At 42.7% G+C, this 14,133-nt stretch overlaps 1 protein-coding gene and 1 long non-coding RNA gene across 8 annotated transcripts in view; one reads left to right on the plus strand and one right to left on the minus strand.

The window, feature by feature from the left end:
* Window positions 1-12,946, minus strand: part of LOC117582846 (filamin-A) — a 31,028-nt gene extending 18,082 nt beyond the window's left edge. Inside the window, exons 1-6 of one of the 7 annotated variants that reach the window (XM_034270903.1) lie at window positions 12,771-12,946; window positions 8,942-9,308; window positions 2,058-2,202; window positions 1,657-1,992; window positions 1,275-1,289; window positions 64-155 (exon numbers count right to left, since the gene is read on the minus strand). In XM_034270903.1, the coding sequence (XP_034126794.1) occupies window positions 64-155; window positions 1,275-1,289; window positions 1,657-1,992; window positions 2,058-2,202; window positions 8,942-9,308; window positions 12,771-12,785 (970 nt within the window). In that variant the 5' untranslated portion in view covers window positions 12,786-12,946. Of the gene's footprint in view, window positions 1-63; window positions 156-1,274; window positions 1,290-1,656; window positions 1,993-2,057; window positions 2,203-8,941; window positions 9,309-10,730; window positions 11,122-12,770 lie in introns of those variants that run through there. The other 6 variants (XM_034270901.1, XM_034270905.1, XM_034270904.1 and 3 more) reach the window with 6 other exon arrangements.
* LOC117582856 lies at window positions 6,133-6,992 on the plus strand. The gene is made up of 2 exons (XR_004573753.1): window positions 6,133-6,460; window positions 6,553-6,992. It is a non-coding gene; the product is annotated as an uncharacterized LOC117582856 (long non-coding RNA).
* Window positions 12,947-14,133: the final 1,187 nt, after the last annotated feature.

Raw genomic sequence — 14,133 nt, forward strand, 5'->3', positions numbered from 1 at the left:
AACAAACAATTGCGAGAGTAAATTGTTTGATATTTTCCATCGAGCTGCACTCGAGAGACTCACCTTTGCCGGCGGAGAATGTTTCCACTGTGAAATTGGCTGGGGCACCAACAACAGGGCCAATCGGCTCGATGCCAGGACCATAAGCACGCACTCTGTGAAAAGGAGAAACGGTTGAGCATGAGAATGTAAATGTTAAGCTTTATGCAGCAAACTATAATACAAAATGGAGAAAACATTCAAATCTCGCAGTCGACCCAGAGCACAGGTTTTTACATGCGGCAGCTCTAATTAGCTTTATTATGACAATGGCAGACACAAGTTTATGTTAACAACAAGCTAAATCCACAGCGAATACAAAAACATAATAGTTTTTCTTTTTGTAAGCAACAACAGCAGCAAATTGGCGCAAAAAACCGCTTTAAATGTATTTTTGATTTTCGTTTGTATGTGAAAGCGCCAGCACTGATCACAGCGGTCATTTGTGGTACTAAAAGCGTCGAGTATATGATTTACATTGTGCAAGACATGTAGATGTCGTATCGTATAATACATCTACATGGAAGCTGCACGATTTCGATTGGTATTTAAATATTCCGATAGTTCCGCATAATATGTGTGTCAGTCGGTAGAAGAGAAATTTGAATGTTCAAAAATAAAATGGAACGAGAAGCGTAAAATATATTACATGTGGCAACACACGATTAATATGTATTTTAAGAACCTGCTGATTAAAGCATTATTTTCAATATTTTACAGACTTTTAATCGTTAACCAGAACATGTGATGGCCGCTTCTGGCGGTTTCACTTGTATCACAAATCAACTTAACTTAACAGAGCAGCAAATCCAATCTGAAATTATATCCGCTTTGGCCAAGAAATATGCGTTTAGTAAGCGCTAATTGAAGCGAACAAAAGCCAGCGAGCCAGCGAGAACAAGAACAAACAGGAAAGCAGCAACAGGCAGCGGGTAGCCGTAGCCTGTCAGCCAGCGTTGAAGTATCCATTAGATACGCATAGCGCTCAGGGCTACATAGAGCGATGCTTGGCTCAAAGCCGGCAACAAAAGTAACAGAAAAGAATACAAACTGCCAGCAGAACATTTAAATCAAACTCAAAAATCATCGAAAGCAAAACTTAAAAAAAAAGAAGCCGGCAAAAGAAAAACCAAAAACGGAACGAACGAAAGAACGTTGGGGGCCAAACGTGTAAGGCCATAACCGAACGAGAAGAGAGAGAGAGGAGAACAGAAGAGGGCATGCCGAAAACTTACCGCGGCGGAGGAATGCTGAGTTTTGCATTTTGTTTGAGGCATTTAATAAAAAATACAAGGTACGAGTAGTAGTAGATATATACACAAATATATATATATATATATATAGAGAGAGAGAGAGGGTAAGGAGAACAAGAACAATATCCAAAATACATTAAAAGGTTGCTCGAAAAGATAAAGAAAGATAAGAGAGAGAGAGAGATAAAGAGAGAGAAAGACAGAAAAAAGAGTATACGAGATTCGAGATTATAATCGGAAATAATGCATTAGCCGAAAGGGAAATACAACTTCATTACAATTGAGATAGAGAGAGAAATAGTATTACAACAAGAGACAGATATACTCGTATATCTTAGAGACTTGGAGACCTGCCCGCACTCACCTGTTGGGATTCGTTTTGGGCCTCAATGGTGCTCCGGTCTTTAGCTTGGAGTTGGGATACTGCGACAAGTACGTCATCATGGACTGCTCATCCACATTGGGATTGACCAGCTCCTCGGGCTTGATCAGCTGGCGCACATTCAGCCAATCATCAGCGAGACCCATGGCCTCGGAGGCGTTCTGCACCGCATCCTTTGAATCCCACATCTCCCAGTCGGGACACAGGCCTGGGGCGCAGGCATCAACCAAAGCGCCCACCGCCTTGCCAGTGGTCCAGTCATTGGTGAAGTTATTGATGGGCAAATCGGGTATCTTGGCATGTATCCAGTTCAGTAGGCTGCAACACACGGGAGAGCAAGATTAAGTATCGGAAAGAGTCACTGGATCAGGATCTCCACTTACCGCTGCTTGGGCGTTGGCCCAGAGCCATTCAGCTGCTTCTCATCCTCGCCATCCCACATGGGCATCGATATCGAGTAGTGCAGAATGAGTGTCCATATCAAGCCCAATATCAGTTTCAGCTTGCAGTCCACAATGTCCGAGGAGTCTGTAAGCATAAACAATGTGGAATGGGTTAAAGTTAAATCGAATTGAATTGGCAGACAAAACGGGAAGAACCGAACCGGCAACCGTTAAGAGTGCTCAAAAGCCGTCGTAAGCCTAATGTATCTATTAATTGCCTTAACAATCTCTGTGGCTGCCACTGCAATTGCTGCAGGCATCTGTCAATGCCAACACTTTACTGCCTACCGTTCTGGTTCGGTTGCCTGTTGCAAACCTGTTGCCATTCATTCGGCCCGGCCTGGGGTCGACAAGCTGCCAATTATGTACAAAGATGTCCGCTAACTGTTACAGCCACTTTGCCCCCTCCTCGTAATACTCATCCTCTGCCGTCTCCTTTGCCGGTCAAGTTCAGGGCTGTTTGCCACACGCAACCTGCCTGGTCGGTTTCTGTCTGGCCAAGTTTAAGGTCACACACTCTCTTGGCCAAAAAGCGTCTCGGCTCGCAGCTCGGACGTCTTTTGTCATGCAAAACAATTCAAAATAGTCGAACGGAACGCAAGTTTTTATATGGGTTTATTGAACCTACACCCAACCTAAGAATGGACTCGATTTTTATTGCCGTAACACCGCAAAGTGAAAGGCATCGCATCCCCAAGCAGATCGGCCTAATTGCCTATCATCAGATTAGTCCACACTCGGACCCTCTTTGGGGTTATACTCGCGAATGCATTTGCCACGCACTGAACCATGGCAGCGTATCGAATCGAATGGAATGCCATATCCAACATACATATAGGGGGAAAGTTGCTAACACAAAAACACAGTGCATGCCATGCAGCATTGTAATGGTAACAGGGACAGAAGTGACGACAAATGCAAGTACTCAAGTGACGTAGATGATACACATTGTGGGCACACAAGTAGAGCTTTTCCGGTACTCTATATACAGAGAATTCCGTAGAAGACAACGAGACTCATTGCTGATCTAATCGATGAGTATCTGATAAGCTTGGTTTATTTTCTGTTGTTTTTGTCACTGCTCCCAAATTCTAAGTAAAATGAGTCTAAGGAATTATTTCTTACTCTCTCCCAATTGTAGAGTATAAAATGTTCGGACTTACACATACAATTTCTTAGATTTATTTTGCTACCAGCAGAACATTTTTATCTTTTATCTACATTTATCTTTCAGTTTTCTTTTCCATTTTTTTTGGGTCTGTTCAACGAGCCGTTAAACGTTTGCTGATAGAGTCGCCTTCACCGCCACCTCTTTCCCCACCCTCTCTTGAACGGACACCCGCAAAAGCAATAACAACTTTTTTTTGTAGCTAAATTTGCAACTTGTCTTTGTTGCCTGCCTGGACATGGGAAACCGGCTGGATTGGTTGCTTGAATGGTGGCTGGCCTGGCCTGGCCAGGCCTGGGCTGGCCCCTAAAAGCCATCAAATTGTCAGGCAGGCTTGGCCATCTCTATGTTTGACCAGGTTTTAAATACGCTTTTAAGCGCAAACAAAATGCCTTGAACATATGACAAATTAGCTGCCTGCCAATCTGTATGCTCAGTCTGTTGACATATTTATGAAAAACTACATCGAATGGCAAGCAGCGCATTGAAATGACCGACGGAGAGTGCAACAACTCCATTCCAATCCAATCCAACAAAATTCCAGCCAATTTCCAATCTGCTTTGCTCCTCTGCCAATGCCATTTGGCGAGTAGAAAGAAAGCAACAATTAAAACGGCACAAAAAAAACAAAATGGTTAGATGGAAGATGGATAAATAAATAAATAGCTAGAAATGATTTGGCTAATTAGGCAGCACTCTGAGTCGGTTGGCATGCCAATCCTCCAAGACACACCGCGGGGAGAGTCTCCAACTCTGGATGATGTGGCTCCATGGATACCCAAACTGGTTGTCAACCCCAAAGTTTGTATTTGGCACGACAGCGCGAACATGAAAATGGGCTGTAAATTATTAAGAAATATGCTAATGTCTGTCCGTGTGGAAGAGGTAGCAGAAGATGCCATAACTGTGATAAAGAATGCAGACACTCCATCTCCAGTCGAGAGCCATGCATACATATGCATAAGTGTGAAGAAAATGTGTCTGTCTGAAGAGTCTTGTGGGGTTTCCATTATATCCATCAAATCTATTAAACATATATGCAGACCCCAAACTCCAGAATTAATCATGAGAACAAGCACAGTTCTTGGAAGCGAATTAATCTTTATCACGGCACGATAAGATCTAGTCTAAATAATATCATGTAGAGCTTATAAAGATTATGCGCCATCTATTCATGGGTACTGAGTTACTGAGTTAGATAGCTGCAAGAATCCGCAATTATTGTTGAAAGAAATAAAGAGAAATGAATCGGAGCATCCTCTCAACAATTGGAGGCCACAATCCATCATAATTTTGCTGTCATTGTCCCAGCCCATGACCGTTCCATGGCAATCGGATATGTCCACCCCGCCCATGTACGTCTCCGGACATCGGAGCTACACTGTTTCCACTGCACTGTTTCCAATCGGCTTCTTCTTGGCCACGCCATGCCATGCCAAATGACGACTTGACATGATTTATATGCTCTGCAGATTGCCCCCAAGAATTATTATGATGTTAAGTGCTGCAGACTGCAGTGGAAAAGTATTTAACATTCAGATAAACATGACTCCAGAGGGGAGAAGTCAGTGCTGCTGAGGCTGCAACTTCTCTGATTCTGGGGGCCACAGACCCGACTCTGCCACCAGCTTTGCTTGCATTCAACCGGCTTTGGTCTGGGTCAGTCGCCAGACACGTTCTTAGAGCGGCACGCGCATACCAGAGCCAGAGACAGAGACAGGGAGCTGGAGCCACAACCAGAGACGGAGTGCAATGTCTGTTGAGATTTTCCCAACGGAAAAACCAGTTTCCACTCGCATCCAGACTGGAAGTCATCGTCTAACTGTTGCGTGGCTAATTAAATTAGAGTCAGGGCATGTGGCAGGCTAAGCTTCAACTTCAACTTCAACTTCAACTCCAACTCCTACTCCAAATGCTTAGAAAGTTGGAGCCTGCCCTGGCCAAACCAAATGCATGTCTACTCCCTCTTGACACTTTAAGCCGCTTCAAGCTCCGTTTTTGGGCGATCTTTTCGATGTGGGTTGTTGCTGGCTGCGCCGCTTTGTTTTCTTGCCCCACATTTGTGTGTGTGTCTCTGTCTCTGTCGCTGTCCCTGACTCTGTAATTTTGTCACTTGTTTTGGGGTTAATTGAACCGGGTGCCTGTCTCTCTCGCGATCTCTCTGGATCTCTCTTGCTAATTTGAATAAATGACCGAAGGCATTCCATAGACAGAGAGAGAGAGAGAGGTTCCAGCGGTTCAAGCTATAAAAATGCTTTTATAAACTTAATCTAATCACAATATGATTTGCCATTGCCATCCCATCACTTCATCATTTCTATTTATATTTATAATTCCATTGAGTGCATCAGAATCCAAGGGTTAGGCCACATCGGTGACGTGTTCAAACTCCTATTCAATGGCGTCATGTCACGGCTTGTTGCAAATGACTTATGAACACCGGATGAGTACGTGCTGACTGCATGACAGGCAGCCAGCGCAGGTGATCAATACCAGGCATTTCTGAGCAATTCAGCAAAAATACAACGGAAATTCAGGCTGATATTCAGTCTTCTATGATTCATCTGACGTGAGAGTTTGGCTTTAGCAAACAAGTGTCCAAAGATACGCCTAAATTCTCAAAATATGTTGAGCAAAACGGAAGCTTGTTTATGAGTGGAAAAAAAAACAACTAACGAATTTATCAACATTCCCAGTTTGTTTTTGCCTTTTTCAAAGAATGTTCTACTAAGAATGTGTGCGATAAGAAGGGTTTGGGGCTATTCTCTCCATGCACACATATTACTTAATGAGTTTTTAAATTTAAGTACAATTTATTGGAACAAATAATGAACAAGCAATCGAAAGAATACGAATGTGGGTCAAATGGTTCATAAAGAGGAGTAGGCCTTCCATTAAATGAAATTGTAAACATATTTATTTGCCGCTTGACTCATCCCTAGGAAAATCTGTAATATTGATGATGTTTTGGTGTTGATTTTGCTACGAATATGATGGCGTCATCAATAACAATCAATTGCCTGTGACAAATTGAGCCTGACTTTGAAGTTTTCTTCGCTGCCAACAATCCAACTTCGTTCCAGTCCCTATTCTCAGTCCCCCCAGATGTGTGGAGTGTATGATGTCATGGGAAGTTCGCTCTGAGCGACTTTATCTCTACTCCAACACCGCTCACGTACGTTTTGGATATTATGTATTTGTTCTTCTCTCTGTTTCGTACTTTTAATTTTAATTTTTTGTTTTTTACTTTTATTTGCTTGTTTTTAGCCTTTTTTATTGCCCGTCTGCTGCTGCTGCTGTCCGACTGCTTTATTATTGTTTTCTGTAGATATTTTAGCGCAAACATTTGGCAAAGCCGATACACGTACGATGGAAATCTAAAAAACTCTGGAGCTACAGACACAGCGCCAGCAGCTGCTTGGAGCCACAAAATTTCGCGCTAATTCAATTGACAGCACAAAAGCACGAAAAAAAGAAAAGAAACTAAGAAGGAAATACTCGCGTAGAAATGAATTGTGGCGTGGATGGAGATTGAGAGATACAGTGGAAACCCAAAAAGCAGGAATGTCGCAAAAGTTTGGGTTTTCCTCTGCAGAGAATTTCGAATTTCTCTTTTGGCAGCTTTCACTGTTCCAACGGGAAAACACAACCACAGGAAGAGGTGCGGCAGTCGCCTCGTTAAATTAATTAAATCTATTTACTTAAAATATTTCATTTCTGTTTTGCAACGATAATCGCCAAAATAACTCATCCATTATCTGGGTAAATGCAAAAATTTGGCAAACATTTGCCTTGATGACAAACCCCATTTACGGTTAAAATTCCTGGTTATATAAAGAATTAAGCACAAATTTAGTCACAAACCTAAATAATGGAGTGATTCATCCAAAACCTCGCAAAAAGTGGGAGCACTTGAGTTACGAGAATTTAAATCCTCAAATTTCGCGACAGACGTCAACGATTTTTGTTTGGTCAGTTCGATATGGGAAAGCCTTATCGGTAAGTAGAGCAATATCGAAGCGAAAGTGCCCCAGCAATGCTGATTAGCTTTAAAAATAACTCCAATGTGATTGTGCTGGAAGAAATGCTAAGGTGGGAGAGTCGCTTAACAAATTGTCTCCAAGGCGAAACCCACATTTCATTTTGTTGATAAAAAAAAAGAGTAAGGAAAAGAAAAGAGAGGAGAAGAAAAGAAAAAGAGTATGTAAACATTTCTGTAAACATTATTTACCTAGCTGTCAATTATTGACAAACGCGTTTTTTTCCGAAATTATACAAGTATGTGTACATATGTTTGTATGTATTTCAAGCGCTTATCTTGTATATGTTAGTAGTAAGCACCTACTGAATGATCGTCTGTCTGCCTGGTAATTGAATAACGGAGTGTAGGGGGCTGTACGCGGGGCGGTATATTCTCGAAGATGGGACAAACAAACCAGGGTGGAAAGTCTTATCAAAAGCGTCACGGGGTCACCATTACAATGTGCGCTTGGAAATGTAATACCCGAGAGAATCATTCATCTGCTGAATGAAGTGACCGACCAAGGCACACTGACTCATAAAACGCTTATATCACATGCCACATCTGCCAGATGTCATTGTAGTTCTCTTTTAATCAATACAAATTAACAGTTGCAGCTGGTTTTTGGCATTGAGAGTGGGGATTCGGATTGTGCCACGCTCGTGATTTGGCAATGGCACTTGGTCTATGAATATGATAGCTCTACGGCGTATACCTATACGTAGTATACGCTCGTTTCTAATGAAATTAACCTTCCCATTTGTCCACGCTTCGTTGGTGCTCTCTTGTGGAAAAGTAGAAACGTACAGGCGAGTATTTGATTGTGTTGCATATCGAATTTATAGCCGAAAGTGTGAAACCCAACAAAACACAGGGGAAATAAAGATACCGATTGCTACTTTGGGACATAGACATCAAAAGTATATCGGAATTAAGGGTACATATCAGTATGTGGGAGCAGTTTAGAGCAAGTACGTGCCCTACCCGATATCGAGCTTTCTTCAGTGCCTCAAAGAGATATGGAATCAAACTCCCTCTCAAATCGAGTTTATCTCTGTCATACTGTCGCATAAAGGGGTACTACTAATAGTCCAGTGCTAACACACAATCTTGAATTATGCATATGAATCGTACAATCGTACAAACGTACAACAAATGAAAGTAAAATCGCATTGAAGCCTGGCGCTTTGAATAACAGCGGCAATGACATCATTTTGTGTGTGTTTTGTAGTCTGGAAGCGAATCAACAAAATAATACAAAAAGAATCGCATCCACACTGAAACAGTGTGTGGAATGCTGCAGCCGCAGCAGCAGCAAACATCGGAGATATCCCACTCCACTCTTGTAGCGTTGGCGAGTCCCATCTTTGGTTGAATCTTCGTATCTCCGCTTTGAAATGGCAAACTATGCAATTTTCAATGGAAAGAATTGCAATTTCTATAATTAATTTATACAGTTAGTTGACTCATTCACGACCACTGGCGTTGTTGTGGTTAAAAAAACTATTAGAGATCCCCAAGCATAATTCAAATTGCTCAGACCCCACCCATCGTTTCTACGCTAAAAGATAATCCGAGAATTCTGGGAACAGATACAAAAACACAGATATGGGCGAATAAAATTTGACTACTTACCAATGTTAACGATTTTGATGCCCTCATCCTGAAGGAATTTCAGGGCCACCGATACGTTCTCCAATTGCTGGCTGCGGAATGTTGGACGTTTGTTATACTTGGGCAAACGCTTCTGGGACAGCACCTCGAGGAGGGCAATCAGCCGCAGGCCATCGGACAGATCCGTTTCCAGATTGTTTATCGACCGATCGATGGTCTTCAGGTGTTCGTTGGCCCAGCGTGTGAAGGTGTTTTGTTGGATTTTCTTCCACTGAGCATCCTCGGCAAGATCACGTTCGGCCTCCATGTCTTCGTCGAAGTTCTCCTCGTACTGATCCGCCTGCTGCTGACTCGGCTGCTGCTGCTGCTGCTGGTAATAGTCGTTTGGCTGTGGGTTAGCGATTGGTCAGATATGTATCAAGTTAGTACCGGGTAGTACTCCTATGAATGGGTGTGGGTTTCGAGTGGGGTGTGCGTGGGATTTTGGAGGAGTTGATACTTGGAAAATCACTTGACAGTTATGCAAAAGCGATCTCCATTAAAACCGTCAACTCCACTCCTGGATCGAAATACCGCAGCGAGTCGCAAGAGGTGTGGCCAGTGGGCTCGGAGCCAGACTTGTTCCAGTTTCAGGTTACGGATGCCAAGCAGAACAACTCCTATCTCACTCAACATTCGTGTGGACTGTCTGTCTGTCCACTTTCCACACATGTCCCGCCCCAACTGGCAGACGAAGAAGAGGGGAATCAGAATAACATTTTGGTGGCAGAGTCGACTAATTTATACACTGTACAAGGGACGAGGATAATTATTCTTTATGTTTTTATATGCCATAACTGCAATAATAAAAGTGCTAATTATATTTCTGAGAACGTCCATATTTAGTTTTATCCTCAGTGGTGTGGGGTCTCCCCTGTCTACGAGTATTTTTTAATCGCGGTTATTTTACTCCTCATAATATTTTAGAATTTTAGATTTCAGAAACACTAAAATTTCGTATCTGCGGGCAAACGGAGAAACAAGTTCTCAGGTATCTTGAACGCCCTGGAACGGCAATCCAAAAGTTTCGAAACAACCTCCGAAAAGGGTGTAGAGTGCAGAGAAGAATGCCCACGAAGAACGAGCACAAAAGAAGAGCAAGGAGAGCGAACCCAGTTCGCGTGCCACACAGAAGAAACTTTTGGACAAAAAACTAACAGAAATAGAGAGCGACTGCCAGACAGCTCACCCCCCGCCAGGCCCCTTCTCGGACTGCTTTCTTGGCCAAAGAAGCGGAATAGAATATAAAGGAAATTGGAGTGGCGACGGCGATCGCTCAGGCCGAGTGCGCAGCGTGTGAAGTTCATTAACATTTTCATTAATTGCAAAAGGCCGCGGAGCTACAAAACGCAATGTGGAGTTCAGCAATTAAACGATAAATGACAAAATCTTCAATACTCTCTCTCCTCTCTGGAAGGTTTACAAATTGTAGTAAGCCCACAAGCACACAAACACCCGTTGGAAGGCTGGAGAAGAGATTACACGCACACACACACGGCAACTGTGGCGGACAGTGAATTGAAAAAGTTAAGCCACTCAATGATTCTTAAAGTTTCTTTTTAACTATTAATTGTAGTTTCACTTCTTGATTAATATTTTATATACGGTAGAATTGAAGATCCTTTTTAATATATAACTTTCCACTTTGATGTACATTTTTTTTGATTCACTGTAAGTGGAGAGGGGTATGACAGAAAAAATATCACACACCGGACCTAAGGACATACACACACCCTTTACAGGCGAGAATGGGGGACACACGCACACACACCTGTTGATGGCAAACGTCGTAGTTGTTGTTGTTCTCCGCTGCCGTTGGCTGTTTAGCGTAAAAATTTAAATTGCTAAAATTTGGCACAAATTGCGATGCGTTCTGCTCTGTATGTGTATTGCTGCTGCCGTTGCCGTTGACACACGCGTTTGGCTGGAAATTTGGCGGGTTTTTTCTATTGTTGAGATGGCTATTGTTGCTGTGGCTGAGGAATATGGTCGCCTGTGTCGCCGTCGTCTGACCGTTTGTATATTTCGCGTTAACTGGGACTGGGACGGGACCGTCGTCAGCGTCGTTACTGTTGCGAGTCGAAAATGCTTTTGATGCGACGATCGCCGTTGAAGTTTCTCGCGCACCGGCATTTTCGCGTCTCTCTATCTCTCCGTTGTACATTTTGATAGCCGGTTTTGTTGTTGCTGTTGTTCTGCTGCTGCTGCTGCTGCTGCTTCTCTCTTTCTTTCGTATTTTGTTTTCGTTTTTGCTTTTTAGCTTTTCACGTTTGTTTACCGCTCTCTCCGGGGCGAAAAATGTTTGCCGCTCTTCTGATCACTCTCTCTCTCTTTGTTTCTGTTCGCTCTCTGTTATTCAGCGCGGCATGGCATACACTCTGTGAAAAATGTTCGTGCATGCATAGAAACAGGTTTTGTTGACAACAACAAATTCAAGTTCAGTGTGAGAACGTAAACGATTTATATGTATTTCGTGGTATATTCAGTATTTTCAAGTAAAATGTTTTGTTTATTAGTTATTAAGAGTTATATTTTTGCCTGCGTGTAGAAGTTTAAGCTGCGAGCCGCAAAGTATGCATTGTCTGAGTTGAGCCTTTGAAAGAGCTTATCAATTTCAAAGTTTCAACGGGTTTTGATTATGCTTCATTCAGTTTTCAAACAACCTTTTGTTAAAATTCCGAGTAATAAACGATTATAGCAATGCCGAGTGCTATAGTATGTTCCTACATTTTTCCCAAATTTGTATACAAGTTCCCAAATTTGTTTTTGCATTCAATAGAACGATTGACCTTTGAACCAATCCCTCATATGTCAATCCCTGTCACTGACCCTTGTCGTAAACAACAGCCACACACGATATGCATATCATATGGGATGGGTATACCAAATCCAATCAAAAAACATGATTCATAAGCACACCCAAAGCCCAAAGAGGAACAAATAATTCTGGTAAATATTTGGCATATCTGTGGATTGCTTTTGGCAATGCCTTTTGGATTCTCATTGGGTGGTGCCATTCCCCCCGCAACGAGGCGATCCGCCTGATCAAATGCAAAAACGAAAGGCAGACACAAATGCACTGCGACGAGTGGAACGAAGACAAGTGAATGAGCGAAGCAAATGGGGCTGACAGCAAACGACCTTCTCAATATGGTTAGAAATTGTTAATTTTAGCCAAATGAGTCAAAAATCGAGCAGAGCAGCACAATCGGCTCGCTGATCGATGGCAGATCGCTGCTTGGGGACTACGTAATCTGATTTTTGGAAGCTCATCCTTCACGACATTCCACAAGGGAGTGCTGCTTTGACTTTGGAACCCCCAAACACGGTCACCCATTCACCTATTAGTGTATGCCCTTATATGGAAATATATACGTGCATCTCGGACCGGACCAAATGCGGTAGCCAGGCTGCGACTGCTACTGCGACTGCGACGACGACTGTTGGACGTGAGGCGCCACTTGCATCGCTGGCTGGCTGGCTGGCTCGTTGTCGCGGGGGCATGGCGTGAATCAGCACCCAATGAAATGCTAAATAAATTTTCACTTCCATTTTAATTAATTTGAATTTATTTGAGACTAAAATTACACCCAACATTTACATACCGCTGGCACAGCTGAGCCAACATTGGCTGCGTCTCTGAGACTAAAAATAATTTGAAAAATATTTTGTGTGTGTTTTTATGAAAAGGTAATGAAAGCCACATGTCCTCTATGTTGGCTACCTCCAAATGGAACTTTGTGTAGTGGAAATGCAGGAGATATTATGGAAGGGAATGACAAGGGACAGGGATAGGCCCATCCAAACTCACTTTTCTGGACGCCATGCTGACGGTGGATTGTTTGTTGAATGATCTCAAGTCGTAATACTTCGAAGAGTAATGGCTAATACTGATGTTCACTTGAGTGCCCGCTAATTACACAATGCCTGGCAGGTCGAGCACGTTTTTCACAAACAAAACACACTGCAAAGACACACACACACACACACGCACAATGAGAGCAATTCTCTAATGAGTTTTCTTTTTTCGTAAACAAATTTTGAGAAATTTTCGGCTGCGCGCGTTTGGTAAGGCGTTGAATTCAGTTCTGTTCTGGTCTCGTCTCGCCTCGGCTCCACTTGGTTGGGTTCTTTTCTGTGTTCTGTTGTCTTAGGTTGGGTTGGGGCTCTGTGGCGTCGTCACCGACGTTGTAATGTGTACTGCTGGTCGCGACAAATTTTCAACTCGACTGAGTTGCTTGCGCCTCCTTGCTCAAAGTTTTAATGCAGCCAAACGCGCGCAGTTTTATTTTTTTTTGCTCAATTTCTTTATTATTATTTTGCTCAGAAGAATCATACAGCAGTGGATGTGAGTATGGGTGCAGGTGGAACAGGTAGAATTGGTTTTTTTGGCATGAGTGGAATATACTAGCTGTTATGATAAATTGACTGATTTCAATGATGAATTTGGCATAAGTTAATTTTTATTAAAGACCTTATAATATACTCTAAATATGATGCTATATTCATTTATCTCGCCTGTACTTATGCCACCAGCCACGACTGTAACATCTTCAATACATAATTTGTTCAATATTTGTTTCGCTTTATGCTTTGTGTTGTGTTTTTGGTATTGCATGTGACGTTGACTTTGACGTCGAACGAACGTCGACTGCAGTCTTGACTCTGTTTGGCAGGTTTTTGGCGACGCGTTGCTGCTCTCTCCGGCCCCCCTCGTGGCCCCTGGCCCATCTTTCAGCCCCACGAATGTGATTTTCAGCGCGCAGCTGATTTTGTTGGCTTTCTATTCATAGAACTGCTTGTCCGATTAGTCGTCGTCTTTTGTCTGTTGTTGGCCAAAACTGAAAGTGCCTCCTGCCCATGTTTCATGTGTTGCCACTTTTGTTGGCGGTCGCGGTCGCCCCAAGTGCAATGCGCATTCCGTGTTCCCCCGCCAGTTGACTCATCGTCAAGCAAACATAATTGGAGAGACATATGTGCATATTATGTGCAAAATTAACGAACCGCATCAAAATCTTAAATCAAATTAAATTGAAAAGACATCAAACTTTGACACCCCGAAATTTATATACCCTTACTCCTTGACGACCATCAAAAGTACTTCTAAAGTCTTCTGCACTTCGTGCTTGCTGTTTGTATACTCCTGAATGATTTCTTCCTACCGTTGCAAGCTT

This window comes from Drosophila guanche, unplaced genomic scaffold (genome assembly GCF_900245975.1).
Source record: "Drosophila guanche unplaced genomic scaffold, DGUA_6, whole genome shotgun sequence".
Lineage (NCBI taxonomy): Eukaryota > Metazoa > Arthropoda > Insecta > Diptera > Drosophilidae > Drosophila > Drosophila guanche.